Source organism: Pantherophis guttatus, chromosome 6 (genome assembly GCF_059756535.1).
Source record: "Pantherophis guttatus breed Tessera chromosome 6, ASM5975653v1, whole genome shotgun sequence".
NCBI classification, from domain to species: Eukaryota; Metazoa; Chordata; class Lepidosauria; order Squamata; family Colubridae; genus Pantherophis; species Pantherophis guttatus.
In genome coordinates, this window is record NC_142068.1 from 103,430,611 (window position 1) to 103,449,843 (window position 19,233).

At 41.8% G+C, this 19,233-nt stretch overlaps 1 protein-coding gene across 7 annotated transcripts in view; it reads right to left on the bottom strand.

Moving 5' to 3' along the window:
• The window catches only part of OGDHL (oxoglutarate dehydrogenase L), an 81,586-nt gene extending 64,706 nt beyond the window's left edge, over window positions 1-16,880 (bottom strand). For 3 of the 7 annotated variants that reach the window (XM_060685524.2, XM_060685521.2, XM_060685523.2), the window contains exons 1-2: window positions 16,629-16,880; window positions 9,256-9,479 (exon numbers count right to left, since the gene is read on the bottom strand). In XM_060685524.2, coding sequence (XP_060541507.2) covers window positions 9,256-9,462 — 207 coding nt within the window. In that variant the 5' untranslated portion in view covers window positions 9,463-9,479; window positions 16,629-16,880. Of the gene's footprint in view, window positions 1-9,255; window positions 9,480-15,850 lie in introns of those variants that run through there. The other 4 variants (XM_087871944.1, XM_060685522.2, XM_087871943.1 and 1 more) reach the window with 2 other exon arrangements.
• Window positions 16,881-19,233: the final 2,353 nt, after the last annotated feature.

A 19,233-nucleotide genomic window follows, 5' to 3' on the forward strand; every position in this document is an offset into this window, starting at 1 on the left:
TAGATATAATGGAATATATATATATATATATATTTTTAAGTAGTGTGGGCAGTGAATTAAAGATATCAAGAATTGTTGTGTATGGTAAATTTGTAAGACAGTGGGTGAATAAGCTAGCTACAGACGGATTAGTTTAAGAAAAGGGATTTTTAAGTGATACATTTAGGGGAGTGGAGGAAATGGATAGAGTGGAATAAATGTTAAATTAGATTTTATGGGGAGCCCGTTTTGAAATGTTATTAAAGTAGGACTTATTGTATAGTTTTAAAGTGGAAGGTGGTTTTGAATTGTTGCAATAATGCATAGATATAAAACACTATTATGCTAAATTAGAGTTATTTTATAATAGTTATAGTATAATGTGTTTGTTTTTTTTTGTTTTGTTTTTTTTTTCTCTTCTTCTTTTCTGAAATGTATGGATAAAGGGGGATTTATAATACTTTTAGTAAGTAAAGGTCAGTATTTTGAGGAGGGAGTAAGTAATCTGTTATGAATTAGGGTTTTTTTTTGTTACGAAGAAGTCACAGGGGGGGAAGGGTGGGGGAGGGGGGGTTAGGGAGGGGGGGAGGGGGGGGGAAAAGGGGGAAAAATTTGTATTTGAAAACCTTTTCAATAAAAAAAAAAAAAAAAAAAAAAAAAAGACAATTCTGGTGGCCTGCACTCAAAAAGGACATAGAGGCATATGTAGCTAGCTGTCCGGTGTGTGCCTCAGCTAAGAGACCTCCAGGGAAGCCACCTGGTTTACTTCAGAGTGTGACAAGGCCAAATGCTCCTTGGGAAGAGATATCCATGGATTTTATTATAGACCTACCGGAGAGTGGGGGTTGCACAGTCATTTGGGCAGTAACAGATTTGTTTTCCAAACAAGTGCATTTCATCCCTTGTTCTAAAATCCCTTCAGCTAAAACCCTTGCAAAATTGTTTATTCAGCATGTTTATCGATTACATGGGGCTCCAAAACGTATAATCTCGGACAGGGGTGTGCAATTTACCTCCAACTTTTGGAAGGAGTTTTTAGGGTTAATAGGCTCTGCCCAGGGGTTAAGCTCCACCCACCACCCCCAGACAAATGGGGCTTGTGAGAGAACCAATGCCGTGTTAGAACAGTACCTGAGATGTTACATAAATTACCAGCAAGATAACTGGGTGGACTTATTGCCATTTGCGGAGGTGGCGTATAATAACTCCATACATAGCAGCACCGGTTTCACTCCGTTTAAGGTGGCCTCTGGCCAAGAGTTTGTGCCAATCCCGGAGCTACTACAGGATAACCCACAGAACCCCTCTTTAATTGAGTGGATCGAACAACTACGGGGTACTTGGGTAGTAACTCGAAAAGCTTTAGATGACGCACACCGAGCACATAAAGCCCAAGCTGACAAAAAGAGGTGCCCAGCACACGTTTACAAAGTGGGTGATATGGTTTAACCTTCCACCAAATATTTACAGACCTCCCAGAAATCAAAAAAGCTCGGACCAAAGTATGTGGGGCCTTTCCCAATCACTAGACTCATCAACCCAGTCACAGTTGAATTGGAAGTGCCAAAAATATTGAGACGAATCCACCCTGTGTTTCATGTTAGCTTACTGAAACCAGAACATTCGTCCCCTTTGCGTCCGAACCAGGACTCTCCTCTGGTCCCCATACTGATAGAAGGGGAACAACATTTTGAAGTTAAGGAAATCTTGGATTCTAGGAAGCATCAAGGTAAAATGCAGTATTTGTGGCCTGGAAGCATTTCCCATTATCTCAAGCTGAATTGCTGAATAAATGTGATGTCCGGGCGCCAAAGAAAGTTCAGTTGTTTCACACCAAATATCGTGATAAACCCTAATTTCTATGTTGTGTTGTTTTCTCTTTCCCTATTTAGGACTAACATCTCTTCTGCAGAGGGGCCGAATGTCACCCTCCGCCTTTACTGCTTTGGCTGCCATAGTAATGGGAGAGGGGAGAGCTAGGTAGCATGGGGGGGGGAAGCATGCTGGAGGAAACGAAACGGATAGTTAAGCCACCGGACTGTATCCTTGAAGCTGCCATCGGGCCAACAGTCATGGCATTCCTGATTGATGACGCTGCCAGACGTGTGCTTCCACCTGACCCCTGGGAGACCTTTGGATTGGATGATATACGGTGGACAGTGGGAGGGGATGCTTTCTATATGCAATTTTCGCACGCATTGCCTTAGATTCTGCTTTCCTTTGGTTGCGTTCACTTCGTTTTCTAGTAAAAGTATCTTTCTCTATAAACAATGGAGTTTGGGTCATTCTTTCCTGGACTTTGAAGGAAGCACACCTGACACCCAGGACTAAATATGGCTCCAGAAAAAGATTTGCATGATTTCAGGTAAACTCTTTCTTAGTACATATTAGTGCTCCCTAAAGATTTGCATTTCTAGTAGCTGGATTTGCAAAGTTGATTGTGTCGGGCGTAATAATTGTATTTAAGGAAACAAAGCCAAACCACCTTCACCACAGCAGATAAGCAGAATCAAGGAAATCGTAGCACCTTCATGGGAGATTGGCTGCAGATTGAGAAGATCACAGCAGATGGAAATTCCATAGGCATCCGAGCAATTTTTTCCCCCAATTAATCTTGTGATAGTAATGACTGAATCTTGTCAACCCCCTTCCCAGTGATATATAATCCTGACATTACTCCATGAGTAGAAATTAATGCTAGTTTGTATTAGTGGTACAGAGGGAGGAAGGAAAAAGCAGACGGGATCTTAAAAGTTGACCCAATGGATTAACAGGGGGAAAAATAAAGTTTTCAAGCAAATATGGTTGAAATCTAAACATTATTTTCATTTTTTTTTCATTGCTTCCTGTTTAGGATTTGCAGCATTGTTGTTTTAACCATTCAGTCGTGTCCCACTCTTGGTGACTTGATAGGCAAGTGCTCTCCATGCTACCCTGTCAATCACAGTTTCTTCCAGTTGTTGGATGTTCAGCTTTGTATCAGATTTGATGTTATCGAGTCAGGGCATTCTTCGCTCACCCCTTCTTCTTGTTCGGCTAATCATTCCTAGCCTCCTTGCCTTCTCCAATGAATTTGCACGCATGACATGGCCAAAGTAAATCAGTCTGTAGTGTTATGAGTTTAGCTTCTAGTGATAGTGATCTGTCTGATTTTATAGGATTTAACACCTCTCTGTTGCCCTGTTGCCTCTGTTACTCTGACTGCCCATGGTTTATGCAGTTATTTAAGCCAGCACCACGCTTCAAAGGTGCCAATTCTTCTTCGATCAGCCATTCTTAGTGTCCAACTCTCACACCCATCCATCATTATAGGGAAGGCTATTGTTCTAATTAGTCTGCCTTTTGTATTTATATCAACATCTCTACTTTTCCAGATCTTATTCATGTTAAGTATTGCAGTATTAGTAAGTGTCAAAAGACAGCTAGGTTATATTATGCTTGTATTATTGTTCATTGCACAGTCAGCCAGATGTTTAGACTGGATTGGGCATCTTTGTCCACCTAGAGTCTCCTTCCAAGGACCCGGGATAGGCAGATGTGGTTATGTGATGGACACAGAGATATCATTGCAGGATGGAAGCTGTTCTGAGTGAAACTGCCTTTTGCAATTGACTGGTGGTGAATTTGTCAATGCTGATGAAGGTGTTCCAGTGGTGCTCCAGATGTTTTGGGATTGCACCCAAGGCCCCTTTGACTGTGGCTACTGCCTTTGGGACATCATATTTAAATTCAGTTTTTAGCACATGTCCTGAGAGTTTAGCATAGCCATGGCAATGCAGCATGCATTAGTGGCCAATGTCCCATTGAAAAAAGATCTTAAACAGGCTGTGGATTCTGTGGAAAGTTACATTAACATTTAGTCTTTTTCAGGGAAAAAAAGTCCAAGGTTTATGTTTAGGCAAGTCTCATTGTGGAATAATCCTGCATGAGATGAGGCTGTAGATAGGATTGTTATCTTGTCCACCTACCAAAGAGGAAGCCTACAGAAAAGGTGTTAAAATGCTGTACAATCAGGCCAGAAATGTATTAACAAGGGAGATCAGAGCAGCACAAAGAAGCTACTCTGAAAAGCTAAGGAATCAGTTCTCAACAAATGAACCAGCAAACATGTGGAAAACTTTAAAAATATCACTGGTTACGGCAAACCTCCTTCCCAGGCTGAAGGAAATCAGCAACTGGCAGAGGACCTGAACGTGTTTTACTGCAGGTTTGAAAGGCAACTATAGCCATCTATCTCCACAACCCCCATCTCAGACACACCATCAACAGCCAAACATCTTGCAACTGACCTTTTCTCAAACACACCAACAACATTCAAATCTCCTACAACTGACTCCATCCCATTGGGTTCACAGCCCCTGGTGATCACAGAAAAGGAAGTGCAAGATCTATTCCACAGATAAAAGCCAGGAAAAGCACCAGGCCCAGACAAGATAACTCCTTCTTGATTAAAAGTCTCTGCTGACCAATTGGCCCCCATCTTCACCCAAATCTTCAATAAATCACTAGAGATGTGCCATGTTCCTTCTTGCTTCAAACGCTCTACTATCATCCCAGTGCCGAAGAAGCCCTTCATCAAGGAACTGAATGACTACAGACCAGTTGCTCTAACATCTGTAGTTATGAAAATCTTTGAAAGGCTAGCGATGTCCCACTTGAAAACCATCACGGATCCGGGCTTCCGGTTGGCACCGCCGGCATCGCGGACGGTCTTTTAGGACCGCCAGCCCTGCGATTCCGTTGGAGCCGTTCTGACAGCGCTAATCAGCTGTCAGATGGCTTGAAAACCTCTCCTTCGGGAGAAGAAGGAGAGGAGAGCCGGTGGGCGAGGGTAGAGCTCTCCGGGAGCCCCTGGAGCAATTCCAGGGGCTTGGAGGGTAAGAGCTCCCCGTTCAGCCCACTGAAGCTCCGCATCCATGGCGACTCCGTTTTAAACGGAGCCAGACGCAGGCGACCAACTCTGCTGTCAACAAAGAGATTAACTGATTCCAAAAGCAGACAGAACGGAAGCAGGAGAAGAAGCCTTTGCAAGTATGTTGCTTAACTCCTGGGATACATTGTTTCCACTTGATTTTGCTGAGCTGGAGGTGGAAGTGGCGTCTTCATTGTGGGCGGAAAAGTGAAAGTTAAGTGCTTGTTAACAGATTTGTGCTTAGAGACTGGACTTAAGCTGCTGGGATTTGAGAGCTGGGCGTAGAAAAGACTATCTTGCTTGATAAATTACAAATAAATCTGAGAAAGCTGCTCAAGAGATTTTATGGCTTTGAAAAGAAAAATTCTTTTAAGATAACATGGCTTCCAAGCAAGGAGTTCCTGAAAGTGGTGGAAGCTCTCTAATGGCATCAGAAATGATACAGAGAACTGACTCACAGAGTCAGGAGGTTTTTGTTTTTTTTAGAGACCTTACAGAATTTATAAAGGAAGCCATGAATAACCAAATTGTAATTATTAACAACTTAACAGCAATCATGGAACGAAAATCTATAGAACTGGTGGAGGAGATAAAAGCAAATGAGGATGTTCTTGAAGGAAAGCACAATGACAATGTAGGAGACATTTTGACTAAAGCAGAGAAGCTGGAATTGGCTGATTCTCAAGAATTTTCAAACTTTATTCCTGCCCTTTTGGAAGTAACTGACAGAACTTTTCAAAAATATAATTTGGAGCAGAAAGAAGAAGAAACTGACCAGCCCTACGAGGTTTTGGAAGATTTGGCAGAGGCTTTCACACAATTAATTGAAATGCAACAACTGGACTTTTCCTTACACACTGATCGAGTTAACTCTATGAACTAACTGATTATATAAGCAAGAAGAAGATTTGGGGGCTCCAAATCAGAGGAAATGGTTCCAAGAAAGGGACAAGTTTTAAAGATACATCAACCCCCAGTTGAAATTCAAAACCTCCTCAAAATAAACGTAAGAGGGAGGAAGAAAGATTGGAAAAAATACAGAAAGAAAGGAAGAATGGAAGATTTAACTTTCTTTGGTCTAATAATTGATGTATTAATGATTAATTACAATGATTAAGTAAATGAATTAAGAACCCAATTAATGATTAAGATTTAAGAAAAAATATTTGAATTTTGAGAGAAAGTAGGAGGGAGAGTAAAATTTAAGTAAATGAACTAAGAATATCTTACAGATGTATCACGAGATTTTTAGGCTTTGAATGATTTATTAGTGTTTGTTAATGTTTTTAAAACTCTTAGGTTTAAAGGATTATATGCTATTTTGAGTTTAAAGGGAGGTTGATGAATAATCTGTAGAAGGGGAGTTAAGGGTTCTAGGGAGTTTTAAGTCTTGCATTAACTTAGCATATTTTAGCGTCTGTTTGGTAAAATTTATATCCTGTTTTTCTTCTGGGAAGTCGGGGGAGGGGGGTGGGAAGGGGGGATTGAAGGTTGGGTTTATAAATGTTTAAATAAGACAAGTGAAAATGTTATTTGTTTGATTAAAAATAATAAAAACCTTTTCTCAAAAAAAAAAAAAAAACCCCATCACGGATCCGTTGTTAGACTCCCTGCAATTTGCATACCGAGCAAATAGCTTGACAGATGATGCTGTTAATATGGCTCTGCACTACATCCTACAACATCTTGAATCTCCAAAGACCTACGCAAGGGTCCTCTTTGTAGACTTTAATTCAGCATTCAATACCATCATACTGGACATTCTTCTAACTAAACTAAATCAGCTACAGGTACCTGAACACACTTGTAAGTGGATCATAAGCTTCCTAGCAGACAGGAAGCAGCAGGTGAAGCTAAGCAAATACTGTACAATTAGCACAGGGGCCTTGTACCTGTACAATTAGCACAGGGGTCTTGTACCTGTACAATTAGCACAGGGCCCCCCAAGGATGTGTCCTCTCTCCACTTCTCTTCTCTCTATATACCAATGACTGCATCTCAAATAATCCATCTATTAAACTACTGAAGTTTGCAGATGATACAACATTGACTGATCTCATTCGAGACAACGATGAATCCGCATACAGATGGGAGGTTGAACAAGTATCCTCGTGGTACAAGCAGAACAATCTGGAACTGAACACTCTCAAAACCATAGAAATGATGGTAGACTTTAGGAGAAACCCTCCCATACTACTACCTCTTACAAAATACTAGACAACACAGCATCAATAGTAGAGACCTTCAAATTTCTAGGTTTTATCATATCTCAAAACCTAAAATGGACACCTAACATCAAAAATGTCATCAAAAAAGCACAACAAAGAATGTTCTTTCTGCTCCAACTCTGGAAGCTCAAACTGCCCAAGGAGCTGCTGATCCAGTTCTACAGAGGAATTATTGAGTCTGTCATCTGCACCTCTATAACTGTCTGGTTCGGTTCTGCAACCCAACAAGACAGACACAGACTTCCATGGATAATTAAAACTGCAGAAAAAGCAATTACTACCAACCTACCTTCCACTGAGGACTTGTATACTGCACGAGTCAAAGAGGGCTGTGAAAATATTTACAGACCCCTCTCATCCTGGACATAAATTGTTTCAACTCCTACCCATGCTATAGAGCATTGTACACCAAGACAACTAGATACAAGAACAGTTTTTTCCCAAATGCCATCACCCTACTAAACGAATAATTCCCTCAACACTGTCAAACTATTCACTAAGTCTGAATTACTCTTACTATTAGTCTTCTCATCGTTCCTATCACCCATCTCCTCCCACTTGTGACTGCATGACTGTAATTTTGTTGCTTATATCCTTGCGATTTATATTGATATTGATTGTTTCCTACTATGATTTGATTGGTTATCGTACCGTATGACTGTCACTGGGTGTTGTGCCTTCTGATTCTTGATGAGTGTATCTTGTCTTTTTATGTACACTGTGAGCTTATGCACTGGAGACAAATTCCTTGTGTTTCCAATCACACTTGGCCAATAAAGAATTCTATTCTATTCTATTCTATTCTATTCTATTCTATTCTATTCTATTCTATTCTATTCTATTCTTTTTTTTTTTTAATTTGATTTATATGCCGCCCTTCTCCGGAGACTCAGGGCGGCTTACAATGCGTTAAGCAATAGCCTTCATACTTTTGTATATTTATACAAAGTCAGCTTATTGCCCCCACAAACTGGGTCCTCATTTAACCTACCTTAGAAAGGATGGAAGGCTGAGTCAACCTTGAGCCTTGGAGAGATTCGAACCAGCAGTAAATTGCAGGCAGCTGTGTTAATAACAGGGTGCTTTAAACCACTGTAGTACCAAGGCTCTATTCTATTCTATTCTATTCTATTCTATTCTATTCTATTCTATTCTATTCTATTCTATTCTATTCTATTCTATTGCTGTGTCAAGAGAAGGGGAAATCTCTCTCTCGATATATATTTTTTTCAAATATATTATTTGATCTGTGGTGATTCAGTCATTGCAAAATGTTTCTTCTAGATGTACAGTATATGTCTTCATGGTATTCTCCCCAGGAGATGACTCCCTCAAAAGTTTATTTTAGAATATTCTAGCATACTAAAGATGGAATCTACATAAATCTGTGCAATATTTGCCTATACAACTTCTAAGGTCAATCCCTGCATTTTGGGAATCTTAGCACTGATTTAAAAAAAAAAAAATCTCATGGGAAAGGGCAACAATAGGCCATATCCAGCGCCTAATAAAAATACAAAATTCTGTACGAAAAGCATAAGCTTTTAAGTAACAGCGTTAGTTATAAAAGTTTATATCTTAAAGTTTATTTAAATGTTTAATAATAAAAGTTTATTTTATTCGCATAGATTCAAGACTCCTAACCCAATTTGCTGATATTCTCAAGAAATCTAATAGCTTAGACTTTGTGAAAGAAAACAGCCCTGAAGCTCCAAATAATTAAAATTTAAAATTAGAATGCAATATTGCTATGCCAAAGTTGAGAAATAACAAAGCACAAGAACTCCTAATTTAATTAACAAACTATGTACGAAGTTCCTTTCTATCCACTCTTCTGTCTGCAAAAGATCATGCTGCACAGAAGCATATACTAGATTTCATGACACAAGATAATCACAGCGAAATTATAATATTATAAGAGGAACGTAAAAGCCGAATAACTGTGGAAGAAACCTGCTGGTGTTCCCCTATTAATTAAAGTTTTAATATAAATCCAAAAATAAATAAATAAAAAGTTTCATTTCTGAACACTTTCTCATCTGAATAAACAAGGAGCACAGGCAGCACTGAGAGGAAACAGAAGCACAAGCATCAATTTTAAAGTGTCCTAAGAAGTCTAAGATACATAAATCTTACCTTATGCACACTATTTGGTTCTTCAAGCCATGCATAATACATTTCTTCAACATAGGTTGAATTGCTCCCGCTCAAAAATGGTTCTTTGACTCCAGGGGAAACATAAGGCCGACTTGGCCAAAATGCTGTCCTGTTTACATTCTTCTTCACAAAGGAAGAAATGCCACAGCATTTCAGAGTATCAGCGAGCAACCGCAAGTGACTCATATTTCATCGATGGGGAACTATGTCAAAGGAAAAACAGACAACACATGATGGTTATCTTACAATAAAACACACACTGTGTTACCAATAGAATATTTATAGCTCAGGGTTGAACTGTAGGGTCTTTGGTGCTCGCTGAGCTTGGTGGCTTTCATTACCCAACTAGGTAACTCCATGGGTGCTAGGAGAGAGCGGGGTTTGTAAAGAGGAGGCCGAGGCAGAGAAGGAGAACTGTGGAGTCTCTGGTTGTTTTCTAGCAGACATTTCATTACCCAACTAGGTAACATGATCGGTGCTAGGAGGAAGTTGGGTGAGCAAATGTGTGGAGTTTCTTACAAGCAAGGAAAGCTATATTTGAAGTCTAATTCTGTTGGTGTTCTTAGAATGCAGCGCTGTCATTAATTCCGTTAAATGTCTTGGTTTTTTTCTCCATAGATATTAAAGTGAGTGTGAAGTGAATCAGCCCATCTGTTGAGTGTTCCTTCTAAAAATAGGACATGCTCAAACAATGGTGGTCACCACCAGCAAGAGAGCATCGCAATGCAAGGGCCACACCTTGAGAATGAGCATACACTGACGCCGGTCCCAAAACGACACAGCCCTGCATTGCAACACTTTACCTTCTTGCTAGGTTTTTGTCCTCCACCCACCTTCCCACAGGGACGTCATATCTCCAATCCATAGCGTATCTGAATCCATTCTCCCATATAATTTTCCCAGGATGCCACTTTAAGTACTGGAAGAATCACCCATCATCCAAAGGGCTAGTGATTCAAGGTGAACGTCCATCCTCAATAACTCCTCCCACTCTTAGAATATTCTTCTCTTAGGGTGGATGGATTCTGTGTTCCAAAAATGGCAGAAAATAAAGGCTAGGTCAGGGGTCTCCAACATGGATAACTTTAACCCGCAGCATGGCTGTCTGGGGAATTCTAGGAGCTGAAATCCACAGGTCTTATGGTTCCCAAGGTTGGACACCTCTGTGAAAATTGCTTTCTATGTATCTTAAAGGATTAGGATTCCTGATTAGTTTTACTTATAGTGAAGCTGTAACTATATTATAATTATGTAAACAGTGTTCCAGTATTTGAGGGGCTGCCACAAAGAGGAGGGGATCAACCTATTCTCCAAAGCATCTGGAGAAAAGACAAGAAACAATGGGTGGAAAATAATCAAGGAGACCCTGGAACTAAGGAGAAACTTCCTAACAATGAGAACAGTAAACCAGTTGAATGGCTTGCCTTCAAATGTTGTGGTTGCTTCATCACTGGAGGTTTTTAAGAAGAGACTGGATAGCCACTTGTCAGGGTATAGGGTCTCCTGCTTGAATAGGGAGTTGGACTAGAAGACCTCCAAGGTTCCTTCCAGCGGTGTTCTGATTGACTTGATTGACTTAGTAAAGGATCAGTGGTCTTTAATTTTCAACTGCTGCTCCCTATTTCTGACACTGCTTGTGCATTTCTGCCCACATTTTTGTAAACATTTGACCACTGTTATGCCAAAAATCCTAAAGGCAGTTCAAAAGCCTTAAAGGCATGATTCAAAATTATATATATATATATATATATATATATATATATATATATATATATATATATATATATATATATATATATATATATATGTTTTCTCAGGTTTTCGCGGGTGTTTGTATGTAGGTCTTTGGTTATTCGGGTCTTCTCCCACGTAAAATTGGAAGTGTCTTGGCGACGTTTCGACGAAGTCTCATTCGTCATCTTCAGGCTGGTGTTCTCGGCTTCGTGCTTCCAGGAGCAATGTGAGATCGCAGCTGTCTCTTCCTTTCAACACCCCCACTAGCAGTTAAAAGGAAGAGACAGCTGCGATCTCACATTGCTCCTGGAAGCACGAAGCCGAGAACACCAGCCTGAAGATGACGAATGAGACTTCGTCGAAACGTCGCCAAGACACTTCCAATTTTACGTGGGAGAAGACCCGAATAACCAAAGACCTACATATATATATATATATATATATATATATATATATATATATATATTTATGTACGTAATACACACACACACACACACACACACACACACACAATCCTCAAAAGCTTCATGCTCACACTATGGCAGCAAATCTTGTCTTCCAAATGCCTATGATTTGTTTAGCAATCTATGGGAATGTGGGCATTGTCAATTATACAAATATTGTTCCAGCTTGTAACATATCGTTATAGTCTCAATCCAGCATATCTACTTCTCTTTGATTCACTGAGTAAACCAGAATTCCCAAGGTTTGCATAACTGGCATAAACTACAGTTTATAAACAATAATGGTAAACTATAGTTTATAAATAACAATGGTTGAATTGTATGTATAAATGATTTGGCTTAGTTAATAAATAATGTATAATTTTAAGTGTGACTTTATGTGATTTTTAAACCTTTGGGAAATAAAAAAAAAATTGGGGGGTGATATGTTTCTACCTTTACAAATAACCCTTGGATAAAAGTTGCTAAAATTAATTCCCTGGGATATTATGCACAATATGATTTTTATTTAATTCTGCATCCAAACTAACATTTTTTTTTTAATTTATGCATTTCTTAATCAAATTATATAGCCATCCATCTCTCCCACTGAGATTCTGAATGGTGTGCAACAGATAAAACAGAAAATATTTTAAAAAAGTTTAATGCTAACTCATTCCTCAAAATTAAATTCAAAGTTTAAAGGAGAAAATCCTGATGATATTCCAAACGGGACAAAACCTGATCCCATTGTGCTCCAGTACCTAAAACTATCACCCGGTAATACAAAGACAGCAGTTGGACAATGAATGGATAGCCACAAGCTGCTAAGAATAGTTTGGGGCAATACCTCCACAATTTTAACATCCACTTTGATTTTTTGTAAAATAAATAAATAAATAAAGATATATAGATCCAACCACTAAATTCACTGCATGTGGGGTAGGAATGAGAGAGAGCTTAATCCTTCCTCAGTTTCATTGTTTTCAGAAACAAGGCTTCTAAAGGCATATCTCAACTGAATGCACTGGTGATAAATTGCAAATTGAATACAGTAATTAAATGTACGGTGAAGCATCTGGTTGGGGGAAAAAACTACTATCTTGAATAGTAGCAGTGGCATCACTAAGAAATGGTGACACACATGGACAATATTGTGATGACACAGCTGACACCGCACAATGACCTGTTTCCAGGTCTGAAAGTCACATTTGCGAGGCACCGTCATTTCTGGTCCCCCCCCTCCCCAAACTACTGTGTGACTTGTTTTGATTTTGATTTAGTACTAAGTGTGCACTGCAGTCATCTATTAAGTGCACTTTCTATCTTAGCATGTGGTATAAACCCACCCAACTATGGTTTATTCAATAAATCACAATTAACTACACTATGACTTACAGTCGCCTGATGTAAACCTATTCATTTACTTCAAGACATGGACAGGAAAATGTACTCTTTTTTGAGAACAGTGGATTCACATATTTAGAGACCCCATGAAGTTTCTCTATGTACAACTCTACAACTGATGTATAGCTATGTTTAGTATTTGCTTAGGGATGCAAAGCAAGCCGTAACATCCATTTGTGTTTTGCAGCAATACATGTAAAAAGAAAGTGAGCACATACATTCACATTCACTAGCACACAAAGAGAGTACTTTATTTTAAATTCACAGAGAAACTTGACCCCTTAATGATTGCTTCCCTGACTAAAGAATTATTTTGCAAACATCAGGCCATAGACCTAAGTTCAGTCTACTATTTACCCTGTTTCCCCCAAAATAAGACATCCTCTGATAATGAGCCCAATCAGGCTTTTGAGCACATGGCATTAAGGCCAAGCGCTTATTTCAGGGTTCAAAAAAATATAAGACAGGGTCTTATTTTTGGGGAAACACGGTATTAATTGTCTGATTAATCACTTTTTATCAACTTTTAATCAGTGGTGAAATCCTCCGCGGATTGCCACCGGTTCACTGCCCACGAATGTGTGGTGCGCGCCAAATGTGTGCTGCGTGCGTGCGTGCACAATGCGATTTAAAGCATGCTGTGCGCGCATGTGCATCAAACGCATGCTCTGCACACATGTCCAGTGCAAACTAAATGCACGCTGCAAATACATGCGCAGTGCATGCCAAACACAGTGCGTGCCAAATGCATGCTGTGCGCACGCGCATGCACACCAAACACGTACTTTGTGTGGAAAAAGGAGGCTTAACAAGGTAAGTAGAACGGGGGGGAGGGGGGGCAACAGCTATGCCATACGATTTAAGATTCGCTAGAAAGCAAATCCTGCAGCACAGCTGATCATCGGAAATACCGGTTCAGATGAACTGGTAGCTTTTTTTTACTACTGGTTCGCCCGAACCAATGCGAACCAGTAGCATCTCACCCCTGCTTTTAATGCCCATAGAAACAGACTTTCTCCAAAACAATCTGTCCCTAAATTGGCCTATCAGTCTTCCAATGGTGCATTCATCATCTCTGAAGCGACGCGCTTGGCACCCTGTTGTCGTCTTCTCTTTCCTGACATCGAGATCACATGAAGATGACATGAAGTATTAGTACCACTTTGTAAGATCACATCTGGAATACTGCATACAGTTTTGGTCACCACATTTCAAAAAAATGTTGAGATTTTGGAAAAAATGCAGAGAAGAGCAACTAGGATGATTAAAGGCCTGGAGACAAAAACGTATTAAGAATGGTTGCAGGAACTAAGTATGGCCAGTCTAGAGAAAAGAAGGACTAAAGGGGACATGATAGCAGGTATTCCAGTATGTGAGGGGCTGCCACAAAGAAGAGGGGGTCAACCTCTTCTCCAAAGCACCAGAGGGCAGGACAAGAAGCCATGGATGGAAACTAACCAAGGAGAGAAGCAACTTAGAACTAAGGAGAAACTTCCTGACAGTGAGAGCAACCAGTGGAATTTCTTGCCTTCAGAAGTTGAGGGTGCTCCATCACTGGAGGTTTTTAAGAAAAGTCTGGACAGCCATCTGTCCGAAATGGTACAGGATCTCCTGCTTGAGCAGGGGGTTGGACTAGAAGACCTCCAAGGTCTCTTCCAGCTGTATTCTGACTCTTTCCCAGCATTAGAGCTTTCTTCAGAAGCCAAGGTCTTTGCATAACATGAAGTAGAATAATTTGAGTCTTGTCATTTGTGCCTACAGTGAGAATGCTGGGTTGATGAGCCATTTATTCTTTTTGTCGCTGTCCATGGTACTCAGGACTCTTCCAACACTAAAGTTCTAAGCATACGCTTCCTATCCTGCTTCTTTGAGATCCAACCTCTGCTTCCATGGAGTGTCATGGGTAATACCACAGTTTGCAGAATTCTGATTTTTGTAAACATAAACACATCGCAGAATTTGAATATTTTTTTTCAAGGCCTTCATAGCTGCTATAGTAAGTGCTAGTCTATGTATTTTTTTAACTGTTCCTTTACTGTTGATGATTGATCTTAAAAGGCAAAGTTATCCATCATTTTGATTTATTTGTTGTCAGTTCTAAGGCTGTTGTTCCACCCATTGTTATTAGTTTATATTTATACAAAATTACAATTCTTAGATCATTTTAATACACTCCATGTAACAGTCTTGAGCATTTTTTTAAAAAAATCCTTAGGTAGTTGTATTTTGCCATTGTGATAATGGAATAATTGAAATCACAACTCGTGTTTTTCATGTAGTCATTTTTACAGGCATAGGAGACGTTCACCTCCAAACCCCATTAATAATTAAAATTTCAGGGCCCTCAGACTGGTTTACCTTGAATGACTCGCTGACAAAGTAATCCATTGCCTTAAACACTGAAAAATATGGCTTTACAGTCTGTAAAATGCAGCAAGCGAATGTTTGGTCCTTCTTACTGCTATGCTGTTATCCCAAAGGGTATCCAAAAGATATGGTCAACAAGTCAAGACAGGAGTCATGGAAAGCAAAGCTTCAATTATGATGTCACAAATCCCAATGACATTTTTTACTACATCCTGCTGACATCGCTGCTTTGTGCTTTTTTGTTACATTGCTTGATAAATGACCATACCAAAGAATTCCTTCCTTCCTTCCTTCCTTTCTCATCTATCCACTAAATATCTATGTACCCACCCATCCACCCACCCACCCATCATCCATCCATCTCTATCACCCACCAAACATCTAATTATGCAGCAGACCACCATCTATCCATGCATCCATCCCTCTGTGCATTCATATTTATCTACCTACCTATATTATCTATCTATCTATCTATCTATCTATCTATCTATCTATCTATCTATCTCTATCATCTGTCTAACTACCTACCTATTTCTTATCTATTTTCACCAACTTTAATTGAAGAATGCATTAATTGAATACATATTGGTTGTGCTTCTGTTGACAGTATCTATAATGCTTACAAACTGCTCTGTCAGATTCTTATCCTGGAAGGCAGACGATGATGGTGGTGGTGAGGATGATGATGATGATGACGGTGGTTCCATTATCAGTCCTTTCCTCCTCTATTTCCTTCTGGATGTCCTTGGGTGCATCCACCAAGAGATGACTCAGGAAAGAGAGATGCCAGGCCATGAGTGACCCCTCTGCCTGCATAGGGCTTGGCAGCAGAGCCCCCATGAAACAGGGCCAGGCCTGTTGATCCTCATTGTCCCTCTTGGCCCCCTAAACCTCCCTGGACTACTACTCCCGTGCCCCCTCCCCCGCCCACCGTCCCCCTGGAGCCCACCGACCACACTCGGGCGACGCTGGGAGGCTGCCTGGATGAAAGCGGGGTCCCAGCGCCTCTGCTTCCCAGGCAAAGCCCAGCCCAGCCCAGGCCCCGAGAAGGCGGGGCACGGTTGCCCTGGAAACCCAAGCTTCTCCGGGTGCTGCGCAACGGCCCCCCTTCCCCGCAGAGGGAGGGAGGGAGGGAGGGAGGGCCGGCCCGGTTGCCGTGGAGACGAGCGTCCGCGCGGGCAGAGGGCGGGTCGCCTCGACGGCCGCGCTCAGTTGCCGTAGCAACGCGGTGGGAGGGAAGCAGGCCGCCCGCCTGCTTTGCGGCCTAGGTCACCCTCAGTCGCGGCCGCAAAGGGCTCAGGTGCGGCGGGAGCCTGGCCGACCCCCTCCACGCATCCTAGGGGGCCGAGGCCGCGGAAACGCCGCGTCCCCAAAGCCCGGACGGTCTAGGGAGAGGCCTACCTGCCCGGCTGCCGGTCGGGGAGCCGCTGTCCGCTGTCCGAGCGGTGCTGGAGCGGGCGCGCATGCGCAGCTGGCTCAAAGGCAGGCGCTCCTGGACCGCCGAGTGGGCGCCCGCGGGCGGCCTGAAGCCCGAAGTCTAAAAGGCTTGGCGTTTTCCCTCTTCTTCTCAGAATTCAGCCCCTTAAGCGCCCCTTCCTGGCTCCCTGCAGGGTGAGATACGTAAGGTCACAGAACAACAAGCAGCAGATCGCCTCGGTTGTTGAGGTCCCAACAGGAAAGAGAAAGGGGGCAAGGAGAGGACAGGGGCTGCCCCTCAAGGTGCCTTCGGTGGGTCGCCCTCCGAGGCCAGCCTAGAGGCCGGATCGAGAGGAAGAGTTTTCCGTCGTGTCTATGGTCATCCTTAGTTCTACGAGGGAGAAAAAAAACCCCTCTGCCTCTTCTCTGCTTGAATATTCAGCAACAAGGCCGCCCGTGAGCATCACCCGGCAACATTTGGCTCCTGTCCTTCTTTTTTTCCCCTGGATTTCTTCCTCCGAAACACAATTTTCTGAGGCCTTTTTTTTTATTTTATTTTATTTTATTTCGAATTTATATACCGCACCTTCTCCCGAGGGACTCAGGGCGGCGTACAGCCAGATAAAAACATACAATACAAACATTAAAAACAATTAAAAGAATATATATTAATTTGATGTTGGTGCTTGCTTTACTGTGAGGCATGGAGCAGCACAACAACCCCATCCAAGTCCCCTTATCCGTAGAACGGATGAAGATTGCCACCTCCTCACATGCATCACAATTTGGGCTGAGGTCGGAAGGCAATGAGGAGGAAGAAGAACGTTCCCTTGGCCTCGGGAGATGCAAAGGAAACAAAATGGTTGCAATTAGTCCAATTGAGCGAGTGGGCTGCAAAAATTGGTTTCCCACAGTCACACTAGTGGCGGCGACGAAGGAATGTCAAGAGAGGCATCAGGGAATTGTTGCATTGGGTATGAAAGAGAAGAACCCTGGTTGTCAATATTACTTCACAAGGCTTAATCTGTTGCAGAGGATTTGAAATAAGAAACGTGTGTTTGTAAACATCAGAAAGAGGCATTTGCACTCTCCTTTTCTGGACAGTAACCTCCATCATGGAATTTAGGGATGGCTTCCAGCAAGGAGAAGATTGACCAAGAAAAACATCCTGGAAGACTAGGGAAAATATTCTGAATAGAACTCTTATCAGAACTCTAACAAAACTCTAAAACTCAGTTTTAGAACTCTTACCAGTTTTGAGTTTTGGCTCTTTGCCAGTGGCCAGCCTGGAGAGGAAGCGCATGGCCTTAGCTCTGTGCTCGGGACATTGAACGCTCAATGCGTGGGGCATTGAGCGGCTGTCGGCCTGCATGGGGGGAGAGAGGGAGTGGGAAGTGGGGGGGGGGTCTTCCCGACAGGATCCAGGTTGGAGTCACCTTATTTTGTGTGGATCTCTAATGCTTGGCTTTGCTTGCCAGCATCCACTCCCCCTCCACAGCCCAAGTGGTTAGATTCACATGACAAGTGAAGTTGAACAGGAGAGCATAGATAGATAGATAGATAGATAGATAGATAGATAGATAGATAGATAGATAGATATGGATGGGACAGAGAAAGAGAGATAAAGAGAGGGAGAGAGGGAAAGAGAGAGAAACAGAGAGGCAGAGGGAGGGAAAGAGAAAGAGACACAGAGAGAGAGGAAGGGAAAGAGAAAAGAGGGGAGGGTAAAAGAGAGGGGGAAGAGAAAGACAGAGAAAGACAGAGAGGGAGGAAAAGAGAGAATGATATTACAAAAAATTTTCTTTTTTATTGTTGCTAAACGTAATATTTCAAAAACGGGAAAAAAATGAAGGGGCATAAAAGTGCATTTATCATGTTTTTCTTAGAACAATTAGCTGAACTCTGGGTAGTAAAACCTCATTATTCAGGTTGAATTGCCGTGTTGGCACTTTGTGATAAATACTTATTTATTTATTTGTTTGTTTGTTTATTGAATTTATATTGCCGCCTATTCACCCATGGTGACTCAAGGCAGCTTACAGAATAAAGGACCACATTTAAAACAATAAAAACTAACAAACAGAATCAAATAAATTAATACAGTACAATAAAAAAAATCACCCCCCACCTCCCACCCACCCCCCACCCCGGCAGCAGCAGATCACACAAGCCATTTAATGGGCTCCATCCCGCTCTGGGTTCCCCAGGCACACTGGCAGAGCCACCAAAATAGGTGGGCTTTGGGCTGCCGTTTGGGCACTCGGTCTCTCAAAGGTTCGCCATTCCTGCCCTCGACCCTTTCAGACCAAGGCTTGTCCCGTCTCTTCTTGAAAGCCTCCAGTGATGGAGCCCCCACACCTTCTGGAGGCCATCTGGGTCCACTGGTCCATTGTCCTCACTGTCAGGAAATTTCCCCTTTGTTGGAGATTGGTTCTCTGTTTCCATTCATGGCTGCTTCTCCTGCCTTCAGTGCTCTGGGAAATAGGTTGACCCGCCTCTCCTTTGTGGCATCCCCCCCCCCTCAAATATTGGAAGACTGCTATCCTGTCCCCCCTTCTCTTCCTTTTCTTCCCCACTGCAAGCCCCTTTC